Here is a 21,171-nt window from a genome sequence, read left to right on the forward strand (position 1 = left end):
CTCAAGTCATGGGAGCACATCCTTTTCCAGGAAGATAAGAAACAAAAGTCTGCTTTAACAAGGTAAGATTTAAGGCTGCCTGTACCAGATCCAAAACTCCACAGACACAAAACGCTGAAGGGTGAACGCGATAACTTCACTGGTTCAAGTTTCAAGAAATTTTTATTAGGGGAATTTGCCATCAGCATGCTTTATTTCAGATCTATTACCAACTGTCCTGCCACGTCCAGCCTGAAGTTGGCACAGAGGAATAGAGCTGCCATTAACTCATCTGGGTGATTTTTTGAGGAATTTGATGGAAGTACAAACCATATGTCCCCACGCTCAAAGAAAATGAAACCAGTACTTCCAAGTGACCTGGTCATACACAGATCCAATACCTGAAATTGTGGAATCAGGGCAAAAGTTTGGGTTTTTAACACAGCAAAACTTAGGAGGAGTAAAGCTGGAGGAGATTCTTCTCTGTAAACACAAGAGCACATCTGATGGAAGATCAAAAAGAGAACTTACACTAATTACACTGAAAAACAATCAGCACTCCAGAACAGATAATAATGAGGAATGAACACTGAAGGAAACTCTGATGTACTTCGTAGATAACTGTGGTACTTTAAAACTGGATTCAACTCAAACATGTAAAACATGTCAGTCTGAGATCTACATTTCAGATTGAGAATGTGTTGATGCACAACTAGACTTTAAAATAAACACACGGTGGAGCGGAACACAAACATGGATTGAAAAAGAAAAAAACATCAAAACCTTGCTCTTCATTTAAATCTCCCCTGTTGAAACAGCTTTAAAACCTCTTCTCCTTCACACAAGCTAAATCCAAATGCCAAATTTTACTGAAGATATTCTTAATAATTGAGATTTCAGCCTGGGTTGGGTGAGATGCATGTTGACTCAGTGCAATTTGAGTCACGGGTACAGCCCCGATCAGACTGACAGCTCCTTCTTTGACCACTTGACTAACAGGCCTTATTTATAAAGAAACTGGAAATAAGTGAGCACAACACCAAGGGCAAACATGTCAGTCCTGACTGAGGAAAACACAAACCTGTGATATTTCAGCAGTTCATTCCTCTTGTGGATTCTGAGCAAAGATCTCTCAGGCTGGATGGGTCTGGTTCACTCCAGACTAACTGGCAGGACCAAGTTAAAAAGGTGTTTCCAAAAGCATCAGGAGCAAAAAGGATGAGGAATAACACCACAGAGTAAAAGGACAGAAATTTGGAGTCATTCAAGCTTCTCTAAACACACTATTTTTTCTTATACTCCCATATAACAGTAAAATATTTTTCTAGAACACCCTTTACCAGAAAGTCACCCGAGACTAAACTAAAACGACTGCTAAAGTTTTTCTATGACTGCAGCTGAATGAAATACATGAACATGGAAAAAGCCACCACAGGGAGGGGAAAAAACACTCCAACAGCAACAACCTTCCAACTCAGAATATTTGGTAATTCTGTGAACAATCAATCCCTCCATTTACACAACAAATAATGTTCATGTGATACACTTCATTTTCACTCTCTGCAGCCAAGGCAGGGAAAGTGAATCTGTATCATGATGTGACTTTGATGGCATCAGGTGTCACCAAAAAAACATACAATAATCTTCAATATATCATGAAAACTCAGAAATGCTTTTACAACACAAAATATTGCCCCCCTCCCCCCCTCCACATTTTCAATTGACATCTCCTATATTCTTAAGTTCAAAATTCCTATGAAAATCCCCAGCTGGGGGCACAGAGAGCAGGACTGGAGCACATCCACGAGCTCCACAAAAATTAACATAAAGGCAGATTTTTAGAACACTACATCTAAACTACGAGACAGCATGTGCTGTCAAGATTACCCTTCACAAACAGTATTGGCTAGTACCTGTTCATGAAATTTGCCATTAAATTTAAACACTTCAGAGGGTGCAAGAAGAGCCTGTTGCTCACCCATCACCGAGTTGGGTTTCATGACTTTGCTGAAGGGAGACTAAATGAGTGTGTAACAGCTCCAGGGATGAGCACAGCACATGAGAATGGCCCTGAATGAGTTATGTACATGCTTCCTGAGCTCCAGCTTTTTAAAAATAAGCAAATTAACCAGCAGTTCTCATTAACCCAGCCAACCTTAAGGACATTTGAGTCGAGGGCACGGAGAGGGGCATCAGAGGGGAGACGGGGCACTCTCAGTTGCAAACATGCACAGGCTCAGTGCCACCAAAATGTCCTGACACGTCTCCATCGTGTCATTTCCAAAGCAGCTGCTGCCCACTGGCTCTGCTGAGGGTTTAATTACATGGAGTGAGTGCTGGGAGCCCAATGCTGCTCTTAATTAGATGGAATAAGCATTGGGAGCCCAGTGCTGCTCCAGCTAACAGGCTGAGCGCCCACCACAGTGGTCACCCTCTCTCTTCAGGTGATGGATAACCCTGGCAGCACGTGCTGCCTCATAGTTCACGTGTGCAGTGTTCTAAAAATTAATGTTAATTTTTTTTTGTGGAGCTCACGGACGTTTTCCAGTCGTGCTCCCCGTGCCCCCAGCTGGGGCTTTCACGGGAATTTTCAACCTAGGGAAATGGGAGATGTAAATGGGAAATGTGGTGGGGGGGGCAATATTTTGTGTTGTTAATATAATTTCTGAGTTTTTGTGGTATATTGAAGATTATTCTGTGCCAAAGTCACATCATGATAGACACAGATCACAGCAGTCACCTGCAAAGGTGGGTCCTTCCTGGTACCTACACAATTTCTTTACTGCTTGAGTCCATCCCTTGAACTGTCTGACCCTCTGGAACCATCAACACGTTTCTGACACCAAGCAAACAAGCAGCATGTGAAATTTGAACACATACCACTCCAAACACTGGTGCCCTTTCCTTAAGAGGCAAAGGAGACAGCTCTCATTTTATTTTCAGGGTGCAACAGAAGCTGGTACCAAGGAAAACAGAGGTGGAAATACTTTTCTAAAGCCCTTTCCAAAACATTTGCATCTGCATGCTCGATGATGGGTCGTGTCCACACACTGCAGGATTCTGGGAGTGGAGCAGGGGTTTCACATTCCTGAACCAGACAGGAGTGAAACATTTTCCAGGGAAGGGGCAGCCTGTATTTCTTTCAGTCAACTACCTGCCTACTGGTTACAGCCAGTGGAAAACACTAATACTGGAAATCTTACAATTCATAATTCAGTATTTGAATGCACAAATCTGGTGGGACAATGTGTATCTTCCCCTCAGCAAACTCCCAGTCCCGTTCACATGGAAGCTTTAAAGAAAAGAAACAATATCAAAATGCCTCCTATGTTTATAATTATAGCTTTAATAACATTCCAACTCCTTCCTAACTCTTCTTTCAGGTTCCATTTTTGGCCTGTTCTCAGTGACAGCCTCTCACAGACATTTCCAAACTGTAACACATACTTTGGTGACTATCAGTTTCACTTAGTCCAGACTGATTTTTACTTGATGATAGCCCCACCATGAAAAATAAATGCTGCAAGTCATTCCCTCCTGAAGCCTTATAAAGAGAGTTTAAAGGATAAGCTTCTCTTTAGTGCTCCCAGAAAGGTTTAGTACAGAAGCAGCTTTTAGACATCCTTGTACACACCCATCTCTTCACTTCTATCCGGACTTTTTGACTGGGTTAAAGCTTTATATGAAGCAAGTAAGGAATGACAGGACTGAAGTTTTAAGATGTAAGATTATAGTGTAAATTAGGATGGAAAGAAAGGAAGGAAAAGAAACTCCAAGGAAAGGTGAAGGCTGAAAACTCAATCAATAAATGATTGATCAAGTGTTTAAGTAGGAGAATGCTGAGGATGGAGCAAAGCCTCCTGAAGAGCTAAAGTTGGTATTGCTGTAAAATCCCTGCTTCTAAACCCACACACAACAGAAAGAAAAGCACTTTGTTGATGCAAAGGCTCAGAAATGCTGCAGTTGTAACCCTCATGGTCCAAGTTCATCATTTCACTGTATAAATCCAGTGGGGCCAGATGGGGCTTTTCTTCCTCTCTCTTTTTTTTAAACCAGAGTTCCTTGATCCTATGCTGCACACGCACACTGCTGTACAACACCACTGACACACAGAAAATGCACAGTGAAACTCTCACTGAAAAATGCAAACTCTCACTGAAAGACACCAACCGAAGCAGAGCATCCTGGATTCAGGAATGAGGTGTTTCACAAAAACAGCCTCTCAAACAACTTTCCCGACCGACGTGGAACTCGGAAGTTGTGAATATGAAAGAAGATCCTTCGGGGGTAAATTATCCTCCCTCTGTTTGGGCTAAGAATCCTTGCCCCCTTCCTCAAAGGAGGCTGTGGGATATGCCTGGAACATATCCTGTGGTTTCCAGGAGATCCAGCCCATAGGAATGTGCCGGTTTCCCACAGCAAACTCCTGTGCCCTTCCAATTTGGTGAGTAAATATTCCCATGCCTTATCTATCGATCGTGCCCAGATGTAAAACAAATCAGTCTGTGTAAGAGGAGAAGCTAGAAAAGACTGAGATCACCCAAAATTACCCACTTTCAACAGCTTTAAAAAAGATCCCCTTTCCTCCCAGGTGCAGCCTCCCTGCTCTGATGCTCCCACGTTCGTCCCAGGAGGACTCTTATGTTTCTCCTGGTCCTGGATCCTCCATCCCAAAGGAGCCAGCCCCAGGAGGCAGCGAGACACTGCGGCCACACAGCTGCCTGGCTCTGCCTCTGACTCTCTGCTCCTCCCTGGTGCCCTCTGACCGTGGGAAGAGATGGGATTCGAGGGCACTCAGCACCCCTTGGGGTGCCGAGCCTTGGGATGCATTCGGTGCTGGGAGAACACAGCTGGACACAGAGGGACAGCAAAGCACCAATGGTCTGCACCAAGCATGCTCAGGCACCGGTTAACAAACAAACCCTTTGCTTTTTTGGAGACCCAGATCTTTAAATCTCCTTTTGGCCACAAGTACTGTTCAGATAATCTATGTTTTTAGACATCTGATCCACCATTGGACAACCATATGGCCTGGGGGGCTGCTCAGCGGTGCCAGGGAAGGCTTGGGGCTTGCAGGGACCCAAGACTGATCTCTGCCAGCACCACTCTCAGTACTCACCAGTACTCTCGAGTGCTCATCTGTGCAAAGGACAAGTAACCAGAAAGAAAATTAAAATTAAAATAATAAAAAAAAAAGCCATATTCTTCCACGTGAACCTTGGGGACAGCTCAGGAGAGTCATCCTTTTCCTGCAGATGGAGCCCCTCAGAGCCCCTGGAGCTCCATCCCAGCTCCCTGAGCACAGGCACATGGCAAAGGGATGGGAGCTGGGAACACATCTCCTACAGCCATGGAACTAAGACTCCAACAGCTTCCAGCTGCCCTCTGCATCCATTGCTTCCTCTCCAAATAGAACCAGCTTAACAAATAGCTGGGGCACTAATTCTTTTTTATGAAAAAGAGAAAGTATCCAAGAAAAAAAAAAAGGAAGAAAGAAAGAGAACAGACACAAAATTCAACAATCTACCTTAAAATAAACTCTGCAGTATTATCTGTCTCTTGTCAAAAGTTATTAGGAAATAAAAGTGACAGACTGTCTACTAAGATACATCCCATGTCCAAGTGACACACCTAAAACTTGTCAGAGATTTCCCCCTGTTGATGTTTCTGCTTATCCTTAGTGCCCACATGTGTGACATTACTGGATATTCTTCCAGGGTGGAAGCACTTGATTTATTTGTTGAAGGGAAAGAACACTTTTTTCCCACCTGATTTCACCCTTCTGACGTGACAGGTCTTTGTCTGTTCCTCACATAAACCAGAAAAGTCCTCGACTAAAACCAGACTCCGTGTAATTATTTTGCCTTAAAAATAAAGTCAATAAAACTGGCAAATGTGAATAAAAACTGGAACCGATCTATCAAGGAACTGTAAACAGATTTTCCCTCACTGCACATTCTTCACATCAAGGAATCACTACTGGCCAGTATTAAAACCAGACAAATTATGTGGTGCTTTGGTGAAAGAGAGGATTAAACAACTCATGTGGACAAGTTGCAGAGATGGATAAAGGAGATGTTGCCTCAGTCCAGACAGCAATTAGCTCTTGGGAACTCAGTGTCTGGTCCCCAGCCTCCGCTGAACGCTGCACGTAGGGCCCCTACACAACATATCAAACCAGAACTGACACACCAGGCTTGGCCAACTTTGGGGGCTGTTTGAGAGCTGGACTCCAACCACAGCTTTGATGTGGTTGTGCACTTGGGGATGTTCCCATGGAGCTTTAATTCTTGTTAGGAGCCGCGGAAGGGTAGTGCAAGGACATGAGGAGAGTTCAAGAGAAAAGTTCTGCTGTGGGGGTGATGTGCAAAGGGTTTCCTTCGCAGGGGAAACGTACAGTACAAGCAGAAACATTCAAAGAGGTTTAAAAAAAAAAATAATGTTTGCAGTTGAACATCTGCACTTTTTTCTTAGGGGAAACTTTAAATGGAAATTAAACTGAGCAAAAAAGCAAACTGCAGTTATTGAAAGTGATCATGGGAAGGAGGACAGAGCAAGAGAAGCACTTCAGCTGGAAGGTGCATCCTGGGGGTACAAGCACACAAGAGTTTAGGTGAGTCTAAGTGAGTGCAAGTTGTGTGTCAGAAACCAGCCCACACCATATCAGCCTGACAGATGGGGATCTTATCTGTTAGCATTGGTAAAACCAGCCTAGGCACAGAAGTTCCTTTCGTGTCTATTCATTACAACTGAACAATTGAAACTCTCTTTTCCATACTTCAAATACCTACTTTAATTTTGGTTTCCCTGAGCGATGTGAAGGTAACCCAACAAGAGAGAAGTGATTCTTGCCCAATGCTGTGAGGAATCCACAGCCCAAGGTACTGTTCCTGGACTGTTCCTTGGAGCATCCCAACACCATCCCAGCATTGCTTGACAGGGCAGTATCATCCAGTTTTAGAGATGGTATTGAGTCAACCAGAAAAGAAAAGTGCCTTCAGATACAAATAAAAATCTCTGGCCTTCCCAAAAGGAGTGCAGGAGGTTGAACCCCAAGAAAACCCGTGGCCACAGAGGGGTTTGACTTTTAATATGGTTTAGATTAAAATCCTATCTGTCTCTACAATTTCGATGAGATTTTTGTTTTCTGTGTCAACCGAAGGCAATGAATAAAACAAAGAACTTGACATGTACAGTCTCCACTGTACAAACAACTGACTGTCTCCATAGAAAATTAGAGGACAGACAAACTGAAGTAACTCTAAAAAAATGAATTCCTAGTTTTGTAATAAAGGCCACATGGTCGGCTCAAGTGAGGAGAGGCATGACTGATCAGCTTGAACCAAACACCACCACTGATTTAATATTTTCATGCATTTTTTCTTCATCCCAGGACACATCCCTGTGCCTTGGTCAATGGGAAGTGCAGGACTCACCTTCTCACTTAGGAGAGCATTGGTGGAATTAATTACTGAGCACTTAATCAAATCAAACAGTGAATGAACGTACTCTGAAGCAGGAGTTTGTGAAAAACACAGAGCAGAAAACAACACCATGGACTGAATTTTTGTGGTTGAATGTGAATCCCTTATCTGTACTCACTGGAACAATTCTGGTCTGGGTTGCACACAAACTTATTTTGTACACCAGAGTCAAATACAGTTCAACAAAGCAGAAAATTAATAGGAATGCCATTTGGAGGTTTGATATTACAAACACCTTCTGTGAGATTTTAACACCACCAGACTCCAGATTCTGCCCTAATTTGGTAATAAACTGATATTCTGAATCCCATCTTACAAATACCACAAAACCAAACTCAACCTTGCCTCCTCTGGGCATCATTATTAAGCAAAAAAAAAAAAAAAATCACTGAACAATAATGTTGGCACTGTAAGTTCAAGCAAGGAACAGCACTTGCAAAGGTTTTGGATGTGAGCTGAAAACCCATTTAGTTAAGAATATTTTATTGTGGAAAAGGACGTGGAAACAGAAAATAAGTTAAAATGATAAAGAGACCTGAATAGAAAACCCGTGGTTATAAATGGAACGGTCGCTGTGAGCAGACAGTTCTGTACATCCACATCTGTTCCAGTTCAAAGCAGTTCATGTGAACCAGGGGAAGAAACTATTTTTTTCCTTCAGCTTCAGTGCTGCAAACCTAAGTCTGGCCAGGGCACAGAGTGGGAAGAGGGAGAAACCACCACCACTGCACTGGCTCAACCCAAGTTTGGAGGAGATGGGGCTGCCACCAACATCTCTCCTTGCCTTTCCCCTTTTCCCCCCCATGGTAAAACACACTTAGAAGAGAGCAGCAACATTTGCAAATACTTACGGCAGTTACAGCTGTTTGGTTTTGCTAAAACCAAGCTTAACAAAAGCTCTGGTTTTGTTCCTCCACTCACAGATAGTTTCTGTTTCACAACTGTCCCTTCTGGGGTAGCTTTGATGATAACATGGGAAAAGCAGACAGAACAGCCAAACGGGGAAATAAATACATAAAAATAACAGGACTGCTCCAGGATTCATTCAGGTTCCAGAGGAGCTCAGATTTCCTGTCTGTGGATCGGTTGAAACATTTTCTCTACCAGTTCTGGCTTTGTTTCTGTAATACCCACTTTTCTCCATCTTTTGAATTTTAAAAACAAATTTAAAAAAAAATAAAACAAGGGCAAAAAGAAAGCAGTGGCAAGAAAAATGTGATGGAGAGAAACAGAAAGAGCAATGGTCTTAAACTTGAGAAGGGGTAGAAGCTGGAATTAGCTCCCTGTTTTGGTCTGACAGCAACACCAATCTCCAGAGGAAAGACAATCCCTGGTAATAATCTGGTTATGAGAAATCTTTACTTTCCTACTTAAATTATTAAATGACAGCACAATATACGCCCTCCACTAAAACACATGAGATTTAAATGCCTATTTTGTTCACATTAAGGTTGAAATATGTTTGGTAGGGTCCCTGATTTTATTTGCCACGTGAAAAACATGAAAGCTTCCCGCAAACCAACCCTGCTCCTGATGCACAATGTGCTCCAAGTCAGTCAATACAGAGTAATTGCTGCACTGAAATCAATCACAGGCTCCCAGGAACTGCTTCAATGGGGTTTTACTTGAAAGATTGAGTGTCATGACTGGGGAGATGCTGAACTCCTTAACTACCATTAGACAAGTGCTTTGCTTCCAAAATTAAGAGGGATGGCAAAACCTCCACCTGAAATGCAAGGATTGTCACTAAATAATCCTCAAACCCCCTGAAACAGATGCAGGAATGAAGGGTGAGGGCTGTGTTGTGAAATACTGCTCACTGTGGAGGGTGGGAACTGTGCTGCAGGTTTCCCACAAAAACAGGGATGTGTGGAAGCTGCTGGGACACGTGGGAGGCTCTCCTGCTCAGTTGCCCACTTGCCACCAAAAGCAGGGCTATTTGTACACTTAAGTGCTTTACTGGACGAGGGCCAGAGGGCACAGCAAATTGCAGGATACAGCCCCCATGGGCTATTTTGAGAAAACCTACTGAGAAGAAAGAGAAAAAAGGAAAGCTTTCATTAATTTATATTATCAAGACAACAAAGATCTTGTTTTGGAAACGACAGTCTGGTTCTTTTAACCGAAAGTTCCTCAGATGCTAAAAGCAGGAACTTTAAAAATTCAATTAACTCATCTGCCATTTAGAAACTACTAGTTTTAAAAGGCTTAGATTTGATTTCTATGCCTCTGGTATGTAACAATGTTTAAAATCTAAACCAAAACCCGTTTCTGTTCTTCCGCTGCTAATTAGTACGTGGTCTTTGGTTTTTGTCACCCAGCTATTCATTTCTATTGTTAGATGGGCCTTAAATGATTAGGATTAATCAAAAATACTCTATCCTAACACACAAAAGACAAGTCATTACAGTAGAGTGAGAATGGTACCAGTGAGCACAATTTCTCTTGCAGTCCATGACTTGTCATTATTCTTGGTGTGTTTGAGAGAGCAGATTCTTTCTCAAATGAAAATGAGCAGCTGCAATTTTTAAAAAATAAGCTGTTTCATTTGAGTCAGATTTTACAGTGTGATGACACCCATCAGTCAAAAGTAAATAGCAGAATGGATAAGCACAGGCTGATGGTCTAAACTCCAGTTCTGAACTAAGAAGCACTTAGAACACTCTGACCCTATTTAATTTGGGTTTAATACATACTGCTCTGCTTCCACCCTCACCTACACAATGCTCATGGTCTTACCCTGGACAAGTATTCTCTTCTCGCAGCTGAATCCATGCCAAGTGAACTAAAATGACAGTTCTTGTTTTCTGTTACCTGTCAAACCCATAAATTCAACATATTCACTTTTGTCTTACAACAGAAGTTCTGCAACAGCAAATGAATGCAATGCAAATGAAGCTGATGGGCTCTCTTGATGTTTCAATAAAAGTTGTGAAGTCCTCTAAGATCCATGGGTAAAGAAATACTTTGCACTTCTAAAACACGTGCAAAAGGGCTGGGACACGATTTGGGTGTTCAGCCTTTGCCTCTCAACCTGGTTTCCAACCAGGTGAGCTCAAGGAGGATCTCCTGGACGTCCTTGAGTACAATTGTTCAGAAACAGGAGCTGTTTCTATTCCAAGAGCCCAGACATCATCTTACATCTCAGGGCATGTGAAGTAAAATATTTCTCAAAACATGTTGAATTTGAAATACAGATCTGTAGCATAGAAACAGCTGTCTCTGTTAGCTGAAGTATGTCCTGGCAACGTACCTTAAGCTGCTTTCTCGTGCCTTTAGCCACTCTCAGCTTCCTGCCAAATGGATTATTGACAGCAATTGTAAAGATGAAATAACATTTCAAATCTATGTCCCTGTCGATGTCAACACTAAACCCCAGAAGACTGTTCACAGACAAATTGATGGAGCTGCAAACACAACCCTACTAGCACAGTGCTGATACCCATATTCCCAGAAACCCTGAGAGGAAAGTTAAGGATCACTCAGTTCACACCCTCTATACGATCAGTCCTGATGGTTGAAAAAAAAAACCTGGACTGTTTTGACACTCACTCTTTATTGTTCTGTTCGTCAGCAAGTCCACTTCTCCCACAGGACACATACCTTGATACACAAAGCTTCAGAGAGCACCAATTCCCATTGTCCAGTATATCTTGTGTCTTTCCTATTTAATACACCTAACATACAGATGTGCTGCTTAGCCACAAAGAGAGGTACCCCCAAGGCATATTCTGGCCAAGAAAATGATGCTCAGGATGTTTTAGGTTGGATTACTTTGCATTTCTAATGAGTAAACAGAACTACAGCCTGTTCTGCTACTGATGTACAGAGGCAGTCTTAAATTTTAGTGGGCAAATACAAAATAGGAGACCATTAACCTTTAAATTCCTGGTAACATTCATTTATTTTCAGATCTGTTTCATTCAGGTTTATGGTTGGTTTGGGGCACGCTACCAGCAGCAGGAGGAACTGTCTGTACCCCCCAGGAGAGTGAATTTGTCAAAGTACCTTGCTAGAGCGGATTAACTGAGAGTAACTTTGTTGCTTTGGATGTTAGGTTGATCAACAATCCTTAGGGATTGTGTGAGAGCAATAATTAACTGGGATCTCACTCTGGTTTTATTACTTTATTAGTACACTAACCTTAAAATTCTGCGTTTAATTACTTTTTTTTTAATTCTCTGCCCGGAGCTGCAAGGTCTTACCACCTCAGAAGAAGATGCAGAAAGCAGCAGAGTGGGCAGTCTTTCATCTCCATATTTCATGTGTGAGACCCCTGAGGCATGGCCCCAGGGCCAGCCTTTTCCCTCCACGACCCCAGAGCCAGAACTCCTACACCTGGCTAAAATCCTGGAAAAAGCCTGGCTCCACATCCTTACTTTGTGACTCAGGCTCATTTCTGTTTATACTCCAGCGAGCTGAAGAATGATGATGACTAGTAGCTATATAGATAAATAAAGTATATTAAGTCACAGGAAGTAAAAAGGGAAAACCATTAATTTATTTTTAGAAACCTGTTCTTGCCATTCATCAGAAAAAGAACATTCAGAAGTATGCAGCGAGATACAAGCATCTGGATGAGGTTTGCTGACCACATACCAACATTGAGACTACACACAGAGAACCATTTTCCTTCTTTAGACCAGTCTCAGACTCTGTGCCAGGAGCACAGGATGCAGACAATAGTGTAGTAGTTTCCACTAGTGAGCCTGAGGAAAGGGTGCTTTCACCACACTGCTACAGCTGCTTGGACATGGTCTGCTTAGTCTCATCCTTCCCCTGGTCCCACAGCTGGTACCTGCCTCCAGATACATCGTGGCACCAGCTGATGCATCCCAAACTGTTCCACACACACCTTCCATCAACAGTGTCCACCCCAGGCTAAACACACGAGAAAAGGTCTCAAGGTCTAGATCAGCTCCTCCATATGAATAGACCAAGGTCCTGCACCTCAGCTGGGGCAATCCCAAGCACAGACACAGGCTGGGCAGAGAACAGATTGAGAGCAGCCCTGAGGGGAAGGACTTGGGGGTGTTGGTTGCTGAGAAGCTCAATATGAGCTCTCAGTGTGTGCTGGGCTGCATCAAAACCAGCGTGGCCAGCAGGTCGAGGGAGGTGATTTTGCCCCTCTACCCTGGAGTATTGTGTCCAACTGAGGGTCCCCGACATGGGAAGGGTGTGGATATGCTGGAGCAAGTCCAGAGGAGGCCACGAAGATGCTCAGAGTCACGTATGGAGACAGGTTGGGAGAGCTGAGGTTGATCACCCTGGAGAAGAGAAGGCTCTGAGAAGATCTTAGAACCCCTACAAGGGGCTCCAGGAGACCTAGAGAGGAACTTTGGACCAGGGCACATAGTGATAGGACGAGGGGGAATCTCTTCAAGCAGGGAGGGCTTGATTTTTGGCAGGTTTAGATTAGGTACTAGGAAGAAACCCTTTACTGTGAGGGTGATGAGGCATGGGAACAGGTTGCCCAAAGAAGATGTGGCTGCCCCATCCCTGGAAGTGTTCAGGCTAGAAGGGGTTTTGAGTTACCTGTTCCAGTGGAAGGTGTCCCTGCCCATGGCAGGGGGGTTGGAACAAGATGAGCTTTAGGGTTCCTTCCCACCCAAGCCATTCTGTGATTCTCTGACAATGTCAACGCTAATTAAAAACATAGAGGTGATTTAATACGGAGCTGGATGGCCAACTCCCAGGCACACAGCGGTAAATGCAGCACACCCACACAATCCTTCTTCTTCCTTGTCTTGCTGGTTTGCCAAAATCCCATGAATCCATCACTACAAAACCTTTTCAGGACAATAGCAGCGCAACTCACTGTGATGAATGGGATGGTGTTTGCATAAAAGCTTCCATCTTTTGCAGTCTGCAGCATATTTTTTTTTTTTTTTTTTTTTTTTTCTGGGCAATCATACCACAAGCATAAGGTCACACCATATTTTGAGTCTTTGCCTGCCAAAACCCGGGAAAAATTGCAAAGCACATCCATTGACATATCTAGCGGCGCGTCATCAGCCAAGATGCCATAGTACCAATGACCAGACATAAATACAGGATGGGCTTGTCTTTGCCTGCTACTGCTGCACTGAACTAGTGTCTGTCACCTTCCCTACTTCAAAGTAGTAAAAAACCCCAAACTTTGAATGATTCTCAGCCCTGGTTGTGTATCATTCCACCTTGCCTCTTTTTTGGCTTCTGAAGAATGATTATAAAACTCCCTCTACATCTTGTGAAAAAGTAGAGTTTCAAAATGTATTCAGAGGACTCTGAGTTCATTACTTTTACCTCGGTGATGTCACTGAAGTCAGTATCTGCTCACTTTTCTTATTCAATTTTTAACAATGTGTCCTGAATCTGCACTGGAAATGTAATTTAGTTGCTAGACTTTTTCCTTTTTTTTTTACTAATTTAATGCTCTGTAATGTATTTCTCTCTCCCTGGTCAAATTTTTTTCTTAGTGAACGTCACTTATCAACACACAGATCCCTATTGCAATATTCCAAGCTTGTTCTGCAAGCAGGATATCAGCTGACGTCAGTGAAGATGTACAAGGGGCAACAAATATTTGCAATGTGTTTAGAAAACAGAGGTTTTTTTCTCATTTTAGTACATGCTCATCAAGTTTCTCCCTCCAAAGGATACAAACAGAGGGAGAGGTAAAACAGCAGGACTGGGAGCCAGGAATACATAACTTGTATTGTTATGTATCACTGCCGTCATGACAGAAGTTAAATAATTTATAAGATATAAAAAGAGCAGTTAATGTCTGCAAACCACTTAGGCTTTTCATAACAGACTACAGAATTTAAAACTCCCCCAGATCACTTACAGTTGTGTGGGAAAAGTCATAGGTGTTTGTGTCAGCTTCAAAAAAGAAAAGGTTCCACCTTGCAGAGCTGCAGCCCGAAAGGACATCTCAGTAATTGTATACATTATTAATATACCACTGATAGGAACAGGAATGTACATCCAGGTCCTAGCACAGATACAGAGCTGCCAAGAATAAATCAGATATGCAGATAAGGTAAGCAGGCAAAGATATTAAAGAGGAATGGCACTGGATCTGGTGTTGCTACTATCTTTCCATCAGGTCAAATCTGGAAATAGTTCCCGTAAGGGCTGGAAGGACAGACTGCCAGCAGAAGGTTCAAAAATGTGAACTGTGGGAGTCTGAAGACGACAGAAAACCCTGGCATGTGGGCCAGCCACAGAGCAGAGGCAGGGACAAGACACTGGGAACAGCAAAGGGAGCTGAAACGGCAGAACCCACGGGGCAGCACAAAGGAACAGAACAAACGGAGCGAGGATGTACACGGGGACATGGGTCAGCTGCTGCAGATAAAGGCTAAAGGATACAGGGAGGTTAGGGGGCAGGGAGAAGGGCTGGCCCTCCCACCAGGATGTAGTACTACTTTCAGAAATAGAGGGACGAGGGATACAAATCAAAGGCTAAACCAAATAAATAAGAATCCGTTTCCCTGGAGGGCCTGCGGGCTTGCCTGTGAAGCTGCCGTGGTGACTAATGCAGCCCAGCACGAGGAGCTTTGCTTCCTGTGCATTCCCAGCCTCCCAAGCGAGGCAGCCTCCGTGGTTGTTGCTAAAAGGCCCATATCTACCACAAATTACCTCTCAGGAACAATGCAGACACCACTATCTTTTCTTTTTCTTGCTCTTCAGAGCAGCAGAACGGAGTCGCGCAGCGTTAGCGACATGGTTTAGATCTAACAGCTGGCACAAGATGACTTAGCACCACTGAAAATAACACCCTGATAGGGTCTCAGCAAAGCTGCCAACACCAGAAAATTTGTCATTTGTAAAACCCCTCTTGGGGTTTGTACCTATGACAGAACTGCAAGTCCTGCCGTAATCTCCAGTTGGCGTGCAAACACGGGTGAGGTCTGGAAGGTGAACATTCCCATCCCCATCTAAACATCTTCTGCAGCCTCTGAAATTAGGCAGAACTGTTTCTAACTTGGCTTGTGTAATAAGGTATGAGGCTGTGTGCAGAAAGGCTTTCTCAGAATCCCTGAAAACACTCATAAGAAATAAGGAAAGTGGTGACTTCTGTTCCTGGAGCTTACCAGACCAACAGTTCACCTGCACAGTGACCCAACAATATTTCCATATGAAAATTACCCATTTCTATATGAAATGCATGCTTGATAGGGTAAATTCTCCAAACTCCCCATCATCTTGCCCAAGGACAATGCCAAGGACTTCAGACAGGCTCTCCTATGGAGTCTGCTTGGTGCTTTTGGTCTGCACAGCCCTTGTCCCTGTGCTGACTGCCCTCTGCAGCAAATGAGGATAAAGCAGAGGAATCAGCCTTCCCATGGCACGGGGCAAAGGTTTACAAGTACCTTGTTAATACAGAGCTGGATGCTGAGCTCTGTGCTCCGTGTTGATGGGATCTCTATCCCCACAAGTCCCAAACCTTGCTGCATAGTGCAACACAACCATCTATTTAGCACTATGATCTCAGTGAGAACAGTTTCTCCCCGCTGGAGAAGTTTCTGGTCAGCAGTGTATCAGAGGGGATCTTGCTGAGGACCCGGCTGCGTAAGATGCCAGGCATGCCCAGCGAGTGCCAAGTATCCCCAACAAAGCAGGGGAGGGGAAAGATGAGTAAACTTGGCATTCGCCAGCCTTTCACACAGTAAAGTCCTGTTTATCATGCCTGCTACAGCCCCTTCCTTTCCTCCTCTCCCCAAAGTGATTCTAATTTAAAGTGAGCCTTATTTTCCAACCACAGCACGTCCCCAAGCATTTCCTCTTCTCAAAATCGCCAGAATTCAAAGGGTGCAACTCAAGTCAGAAGGGACATTTTTCCCTTCCCGATGCCAGCAAATGCTGCTCCTTCCCAGGGTCACTCTCCCGCCTCCCCGTTCTGGCACGTTGCTTTTACCCCATATTTCATGTCGCACCCGGACAACCACAGTGAGCATCCTGAGAGCCACACGTGCCTTCCCGGCTCATCCACCACACCTGGCTCTGCAATTCCCCGCTTCCCACCGACCCAGTGCTCCGCAGGAGCTCCCAGGGGCTGACAGAGTGCCTTGCTTGCTGTCAGTCCCGGGCAGGACTGAGGCACAAAGCTGGAGCCGCTGCTCCGGCCATGCATGTGCTCGTCCCCCAGAAATTAATAAGTTACTACGACAAATTAAAAAACTAAGTTAATGATGTGCATGACTGCAAGTTACAGAGCTGGAAAAGAAGTCCTAATTAAATCAATACAGTTATTAGTCCCTTGTCATCTCTGATTAATTATTAGCTTAATATGCTTCATCATTTTCACCGTTAATGGGAATAGCTGCAGTGCTACCATGGGAAGCAGGGCAATATGTACCAAAAACCTACAGAGCTGAGCTGGAGGTCCCAGCCTTGGATTGAGCAAAGTATGCCAGAGATACAACATTTAAGCTGGTGACAAAACTCACCCATGGTTTTCAACGGGGGCAGATGTCCATTCAGGGAATTTTTGATTGCTGAAAGGTTAAGGGGGTAGAGACCTGAATCCTACACCTGTGCTCCATCCTGAGCACTCCTCCCCAGTGCCTCTAAGCTTTTCTCTGAAGTGACAGAACATCACCACAGTCCTCTTAGAAGCCAACATGCCAGTACCTTTCCCCAGAGAGCCCACCCCAATTCTGACCCTCATCCAGCCTTTATTAGATGCCCTTGTTTTACCTCAGGACATGAGGAAGGAGTTGCATGTAACAAGCTGACAGGCATCAGCTGCATTGACTGGCTCCTTAGAGCACAGATGTAGCTGGGGACACCTGTCCTTTCATGCCACCAAAAGAGCCAAAAATAATGTGCTGAGGTCACTTTTTTTCTTGTGAGCGACAAGTTAAATAGTCCTTTGGATGTAGGCAACAGATAGTATATACACAGAGCTTATAGGACCACAGGTTTTCCCCTTTGTTTTCCTGTCTCACATCATCCTCTCACTGACCCCAAATTTTTTCCCTACTCCTTGTAACAAGCAAGTTTCCTTTGCTGCCTGCAGGAGGTTTTCTAAGTACAAGGAGATCATACAAACATCAAGGCTGCGTCTCCACACGTCTTTCCAGCAATAAATGCAGAAGTTACCAAACAACTGGATAGGATTTGTACCACAATACATGGCTGTGCTATGTAATTAGGCGGGAGTTTCATCTTATAACCAGCTTTTACAAACAAGCTCTTTTGCACAGGTTAACAGCAGAAACACAAACATGCACTTCCGAGAGCAAAACTGCTCCTTGAACTCATCAATGAAGCTGGTGTACAGTGCTCATGCTGCTTATGGGTGACTCAGTAAATTAAATAATGTCACTGCAAAATACTATGCTTCCCAAAGATAAAAAGCCACTCAAAGGATTTCTCGGGACTCTCACCCTATCGCTGTGATTACCTCATGATAAATTGCCACCTGCCCCGTGAGTAATGGTGGAGTTTCTAGTGCCATTTTATCATGTAGTCCTCTTACCGATATCTCTGTCACTGTACTGTGACAACACTTCAGCTCCCCATGCTCTCCATGACAGTTTTGAAAAGTTCAAGCTCCTTATTTTCATAAAGAAGTTAAGGTGGGAACAACCAGTGGAATACAGAAACCTTGTCCCCCAGTATTTAGATACAAAGCCCACCTGTTTTGTGTCAGACATTAAAGTTCTCATTCTGAGAGCTCTGACCAGCCTATGCTTTGATGAGCAAACAGCATTTCTTTAAGAAATGGGCTGAACTCCGATGAAATATTTGGCCATTTAATGAGCAGACTCCAGGATAACAGTTTTCATGGGAATCCAAAAAGAGGGAGTGAAGAAAAGGGCTCCCTGTGCTATTCTTAGCTGCCACCAGTTAGATTTGGAATTTTGATTGTAAAGCGTGGAATTTATAAATGGTGCCATGCTAAATTTACTTCATTTGTATACAATTCAGCTAGATAATCAAATGTGTTCCAGTATGTTCCTGGTTAGCATCTCAGTCCCGGTTTTATTGTCTCTAAACTGGGACAAAAATGCGCTCAGTAAATAGTACTCACAAAATTTGTGTTCCAATGCCTGTGTGCGAAGGTTTTATATACACAGTGTGTGTGTGTGAAGATTTTATATAAATGCACATGTGGGTGCACATGCATGCACACAGGCACCGAGCTGTGATTTATTTCTAGAGGGAAGCCAAGGAAATTCCCACCCCCTACCACTTAAACGATCTGCTCTTTGGCTCCGAACACTCTGTAACTTCTCAGCCAAGGAATGTATTGTCCCCTTCCAATATATATAATTTATTTTGCTGCACACATTAGTTAATGATACCGAGATACATGATTTAGTCAGTTCTGTAAAAGCATTACTGACAATCTCAGACAGATCCATTTCATTTAGTCAGATTTTTTTTTTTTTTTCTTTTTTTTTTTTGGAAGCTTGACTTCCGCGGCACAGTGTGAATTAACAGCAATCATCAACTCAAGAATTTGTCACATATACTTTGTACTCCGGCAATTTTTTCACAATTAGAGTGGCTTCCCCGGAGCTAGACGAGCTTTTAATTACGATATTAACGCAGGTTAAAAGGACTTTACACCGTTCGGTGCGGGGGGAAGGCGGAGGTGGGACAAAGCTATTTCATTTCGCCGCTACTCCGCGGAGATTATTTCTGGATTTTTAAAAATAGTCGATGAAACGCTAATAATAAATCCCTTATCGGGGGCAGGCGGGGCGGCCCGCGGAGCCCGTCCCCGGCCGGGCAGCAGCGCTCCCCATCCCGCACCGTCCCCGCCGCGGCCGGCGACACTTACGCGGTCCCCACGGCGCGGCGGCCGGCAGCCTGCGCAGGTGGATCTCATCCTTATCCATCGCCCGTCCGAGCGCTGCAGCCCGCCTGTACTTGGTACCACACCGAACTTGCCAGGATCCCTCCTCCTCCTCCTCCTGCTGCTGCTGTTTCTCCTCCCTTTTTCCAACCCACCCCCCCCGGCCACCGCCGCCTTCCCGCGGCGCCTGTCGGGGAGGGCGCGCTCACCCTGCGAGCGGCTCCGCCGCCCCCGGCACACTTTAAATACGGGCGGCCCGGCCCGCCGGAGCGCGGCCCTCCGCGGGCAGCCGGCCCTCCTTTCCCTCCCTCTCCCTTTCGTCTTCTCCCTCCCTCCTTTCCCTCCCTCTCTCCCGGTGGCGCCGCCCCCGCGGAGCCCCCGCGGGTACCTGCGCTGACCTTGGGCGCGGAGCGGCGGCGGCAGCTGCGGCCGCGGAAGGTCGGCGATGGACAGACGCTGCACAGAGCTAAGACCCTCTCGCTGAGTCCTCTCTCAGTGCTTTCCCGCTCCCTTTCCTATTTTTTTTTTTTTCCACGCTCCCGCGCCTCCCCGTCTCGCAAAAATAAGACGAGATTTAAAAAAAATAAAAAAGATGTCTGGGGGTAACTGGACCCCCCTCCTCCCCAGTTCGCTGCCCCGCGTTTCCCGCTGCCCTGGTGGGAAAGGTGACAGGGCTGGGGAAGCGGTGACAAGCTTCTCCTCCGCCCCGCTGGTGCCGGGGCGCCCCGTCTCTTGAGGATGGTCCTGTACAGGGCTAAGGGTTGGACTCGACGGTCCTTGTGGGTCCCTTCCAACTCGGCATATTCTGTGATCTCTCAGGGAGGCTGAGACTGCATCCCCCCTCCCTCCCAGCACTGCTCCAGGAGGGATGCTCTGGATGTCACCGTACACACCAACCAAGTCACGCCCTCAAAGAACATCACCGGGTTACTTTTCTTAACTTTGCTTTTAGGAATGTGAAGTGTGAAACAGCTGCCCCTCGCCTTTTACACCTCCCGCTGGGTGGCTGCAGTATTTGTGCAGGATTTTGAACAGGATTCCAGGCTTGTTCATCTCCACGGATTTAAACCCCTCTTCAGTGCCCCCCAGGGATTCCTTGGTCTCCAAACTTACTGCCTGAGCCTGTGCTGTGCTGCAGAAAGCAAAACTGACACACATTTATCTGCACCATTCCCTGACTGTTTCCCCCTTTTTTTTTTTTTTTTATTTAATCTCAGACAAGCACTTAACCCTCAAAAACGCAAAGAGAAATGTGCAAGGGCTCTGCCAGAAGGAAGCAGGATTGGCAGGCTTCCCAGCTTCTGGCAGTCAGACCCCAAGTACCCCACATTTGTCACAGCTCCTCTCACTGCTGTGCTTCTGTACCCGGGCCCTTCCCGGTCCATTTGCACCCCCAAAAGGGACATTGCTGAGTGGCATCTTGCCTGTGGTACTCACCTCCAGGAAATGGGGAACCCAGCACCATCAGGGGGAGCAGAGGGGTGGCCCACCTGGTGACAGCGAGCAGACACTGTTCCCACTTAGATCATGGGTCTGGTTCCACCCTCAACTCGCCTTGGCTACCCAAAAGATAGCAGGTTACGGCTCAGATGTCCCCGTGGGACAGTGTTCTTAAAACTGTAAAATCATCTCACCTGGGTTGGTTGGAAGTTTGACAGGAGGGACAGAAAACACGTTGAGATAAACACATAACTGAGGGAATTTACGTGTATGGACTTTTCCTTCATGGAGTATAAAGCCTCAAGGCTTTGAGTCCAGATGCTTTCAGGCTACATTTCATATCTTTTAACTCCTTTTTTAACTTTCGGGATTTTTTTTTTTTTTTTGAGACAGTATGGATTGGGCTGTTTTTAAAATGCCCATCACTTAGTTTATTCTTAGCAGAGGAGAGGGCAAGTAGATTGTGTTGCA

General features: G+C 44.9%; 1 protein-coding gene across 2 annotated transcripts in view; it reads right to left on the reverse strand.

The window, feature by feature from the left end:
* The window catches only part of ANO1 (anoctamin 1), a 78,589-nt gene extending 59,209 nt beyond the window's left edge, over positions 1-19,380 (reverse strand). For both annotated transcript variants that reach the window (XM_050335290.1, XM_050335291.1), the window contains exon 1: positions 19,246-19,380. In XM_050335290.1, the coding sequence (XP_050191247.1) occupies positions 19,246-19,303 (58 nt within the window). In that variant the 5' untranslated portion in view covers positions 19,304-19,380. The remainder of the gene's footprint in view (positions 1-19,245) is intronic.
* Between the last annotated feature and the right edge of the window lie 1,791 nt (positions 19,381-21,171).

This window comes from Myiozetetes cayanensis, unplaced genomic scaffold, assembly GCF_022539395.1.
Source record: "Myiozetetes cayanensis isolate MyiCay16 unplaced genomic scaffold, myiCay2020 scf6-25, whole genome shotgun sequence".
Taxonomy (NCBI): domain Eukaryota; kingdom Metazoa; phylum Chordata; class Aves; order Passeriformes; family Tyrannidae; genus Myiozetetes; species Myiozetetes cayanensis.